Source organism: Lipotes vexillifer, unplaced genomic scaffold, assembly GCF_000442215.2.
Source record: "Lipotes vexillifer unplaced genomic scaffold, Lipotes_vexillifer_v1.1 scaffold771, whole genome shotgun sequence".
NCBI classification, from domain to species: domain Eukaryota; kingdom Metazoa; phylum Chordata; class Mammalia; order Artiodactyla; family Lipotidae; genus Lipotes; species Lipotes vexillifer.
This window is the reverse complement of record NW_006774099.1, coordinates 131,846-135,065: the sequence shown is the minus strand read 5'-3', so window position 1 is coordinate 135,065 and position 3,220 is coordinate 131,846. Positions and strand designations below refer to the sequence as shown.

Here is a 3,220-nt window from a genome sequence, read left to right as displayed (position 1 = left end):
CCCCCCCCCCGCCCCGGCGCGGGGGGTCGACCAGCCAAGTCGGGCGGGAGGCGACTCGGACCTTCCTCTTCATTTCGTTCTGGCCTGCTGCCCGGCTACCCGCTCTGGGTCCTTGGGACCAGCGAGGCCCGGTCTGAGGGGCCGGGGCCTACGTGGGCCCGCTGTCGGGCCCCATGAGGCATAGCCTGACCAAACTGCTGGCGGCCTCGGGCAGCGACTCCCCAACCCGCAGCGAGAGCCCGGCGTCGGTCGCGACCTGCTCGCTGCCCCCGGACTTGACCCGGGCGGCAGCGGAGGACGAGGGGACGGCGGCGGCCGGGTCTCCCGGCCGCAAACAGCCGCGCGGCGACGAGGGCGAGTTGGACGCCGGGAGGGGGGGCCGCGGCATCGTGGCCGCGCGCGCGCCCTCGCCCGAGGAGATGGAGGAGGAGGCTATCTCCAGCGTCCCCGGGGAGGAGACGGAGGACATGGACTTCCTGTCCGGCCTGGAACTGGCGGATCTGCTGGACCCCCGGCAACCAGACTGGCATCTGGAGCCCGGGCTCAACTCGCCCGGGCCTCTGTCCTCGTCCGGCGGAGGCTCAGATAGCGGCGGCCTGTGGAGAGGGGACGACGATGACGAGGCCGCGGCTGCCGAGATGCAGCGCTTTTCTGACCTGCTGCAGAGGCTGTTAAACGGCATCGGAGGCTGCAGCAGCGGCAGTGACAGTGGCGGCGGCGAAAAGAGGCGGAGAAAGTCCCCGGGAGGAGGCGGCGGCAGCAGCGGCAACGACAACAACCAGGCGGCGACAAAGAGTCCCCGGAAGGCGGCGGCGGCTGCTGCCCGTCTCAATCGGCTGAAGAAGAAGGAGTACGTGATGGGGCTGGAGAGTCGAGTACGGGGTCTGGCAGCCGAGAACCAGGAGCTGCGGGCCGAGAATCGGGAGCTAGGCAAGCGCGTACAAGCACTGCAGGAGGAGAGTCGCTACCTACGGGCCGTCTTAGCCAACGAGACCGGACTGGCTCGCTTGCTGAGCCGGCTGAGCGGCGTGGGACTGCGGCTGACCACCTCGCTCTTCAGAGACTCGCCCGCCGGTGACCACGACTACGCTCTGCCCGTGGGAAAGCAGCAGCAGGACCTGCTGGAAGAGGACGACGCAGCCGGAGGAGTGTGTCTTCATGTGGACAAGGATAAGGTGTCGGTGGAGTTCTGCTCGGCGTGCGCCCGGAAGGCGTCGTCTTCTCTTAAAATGTAGGGTCAAGTAATCTGCTCTTTATCCGCGTTTACCCCTTTCAACTCCCTTACACCATGTAAAACACCTTAGTGGGACATCTTCACTGGACACATTTCAGAGGAGGAAAAAAGTAATATTGAATCTTTAAGTGTTTAGCTAAAAGCATGAATGTGACACTGTAACCAACTCCTAATGATAACATGTCACTATTAAATCTCTCTGACAGTTTCTTTTTTAGGTGATTTCCTTCCTGCCAGGCTCCGTTGTAGGGGTTACAGAACAGTCGTTCCCGCCTCACAACCTGGTAAGGATCCATCTCTTCACGTAACGCTCATGCTCTGCTGCTTAGTCTACTTTAATGGGCAACATCTCAATTTGTGTGTGTGTGTGTGATTTTTTTTTTCTTTTCTTTTTTGGAAGGTGGGAGGGGAATCTAATTTGGGCCCTGTCCACCCTGGAAACAGACTTGTGCTGGTCGATATTGTATTCAAGTTGCTTTTTCTGGTTGAAATAGCTGTTAATGTGTCCCCTTGTTCAGACTTGCGTGTACCTAGCTCTTCTGTCCCCAGTGTGGACATGGCCTTGGATGACATCGGTTCCAACTGTACACTGAAAGCTGCTAATAGAGATACAGTTTGGAGAAAGTGACACAGGTGAAGTTGAATGGAAGTTCCGAGTTGTACAAGGTGCAAATTGGAATTCCAGTTTTAGAGCAACTTTTCAGAGGTTGACAATAAGTACTTGGGGCATACACAAATGTGATCAGTTATTTTGTGGAGATGACAGAAGTCTCTTAAATATTCAAGAATGCCTTTTGTTTTTCATAGATCTAGATATACAATCTATTCAGATTAATAGATTTTTATCTCACCATTAGAGAAGTTGGAAATTAACATGCATATCAGACTCCTGTGTTAGTTACTTAAAGGAAAAATAAGAATGGTTAATGAAATGTTTCTTTGAGGACCAGCACAGTGATTTACCCTATCACTGAGTATGAATAAATTGTTGAACACCTTTATTTTTGTTGTATTAAAATTTTAGGTTAAATTTATGTATGATTAGAAATTGAAGGTTATGAAATGTGAATGAAAACGTGTAAAGTGAGGCTTCACAAAGAATCTTATTCTCCATATTTCAAGGCGAGCCCGCGGCTGCCGAGATGCAGCGCTTTTCTGACCTGCTGCAGAGGCTGTTAAACGGCATCGGAGGCTGCAGCAGCGGCAGTGACAGTGGCGGCGGCGAAAAGAGGCGGAGAAAGTCCCCGGGAGGAGGCGGCGGCAGCAGCGGCAACGACAACAACCAGGCGGCGACAAAGAGTCCCCGGAAGTGGGCGGGGGCTGCTGCCCGTCTCAATCGGCTGAAGAAGAAGGAGTACGTGATGGGGCTGGAGAGTCGAGTACGGGGTCTGGCAGCCGAGAACCAGGAGCTGCGGGCCGAGAATCGGGAGCTAGGCAAGCGCGTACAAGCACTGCAGGAGGAGAGTCGCTACCTACGGGCCGTCTTAGCCAACGAGACCGGACTGGCTCGCTTGCTGAGCCGGCTGAGCGGCGTGGGACTGCGGCTGACCACCTCGCTCTTCAGAGACTCGCCCGCCGGTGACCACGACTACGCTCTGCCCGTGGGAAAGCAGCAGCAGGACCTGCTGGAAGAGGACGACGCAGCCGGAGGAGTGTGTCTTCATGTGGACAAGGATAAGGTGTCGGTGGAGTTCTGCTCGGCGTGCGCCCGGAAGGCGTCGTCTTCTCTTAAAATGTAGGGTCAAGTAATCTGCTCTTTATCCGCGTTTACCCCTTTCAACTCCCTTACACCATGTAAAACACCTTAGTGGGACATCTTCACTGGACACATTTCAGAGGAGGAAAAAAGTAATATTGAATCTTTAAGTGTTTAGCTAAAAGCATGAATGTGACACTGTAACCAACTCCTAATGATAACATGTCACTATTAAATCTCTCTGACAGTTTCTTTTTTAGGTGATTTCCTTCCTGCCAGGCTCCGTTGTA

At 54.9% G+C, this 3,220-nt stretch overlaps 2 protein-coding genes across 2 annotated transcripts; both read left to right on the top strand.

Annotated features, from left to right (window-relative positions):
* Window positions 1-173: 173 nt before the first annotated feature.
* Window positions 174-1,235, top strand: LOC103081459 (CREB/ATF bZIP transcription factor). Its single transcript, XM_007448819.1, has one exon. The coding sequence runs from the start codon at window positions 174-176 to the stop codon at window positions 1,233-1,235; it is 1,062 nt and encodes a 353-aa protein (XP_007448881.1).
* Window positions 1,236-1,790: 555 nt separating this feature from the next.
* Window positions 1,791-2,973, top strand: LOC103087602 (CREB/ATF bZIP transcription factor-like). The gene is made up of 2 exons (XM_007448844.1): window positions 1,791-1,818; window positions 2,357-2,973. Exons 1-2 carry the CDS (start codon window positions 1,791-1,793, stop codon window positions 2,971-2,973), a joined length of 645 nt encoding a protein of 214 aa, XP_007448906.1.
* Window positions 2,974-3,220: the final 247 nt, after the last annotated feature.

Coding starts and splice junctions, on each gene's coding strand:
- LOC103081459 (XM_007448819.1), top strand. CDS start 174: ATGAGGCATAGCCTGACCAAACTGCTGGCGGCCTCGGGCAGCGACTCC.
- LOC103087602 (XM_007448844.1), top strand. CDS start 1,791: ATGGCCTTGGATGACATCGGTTCCAACT. Junction 1,819..2,356: donor GGATGACATCGGTTCCAACT/GTACACTGAAAG, acceptor CCATATTTCAAG/GCGAGCCCGCGGCTGCCGAG.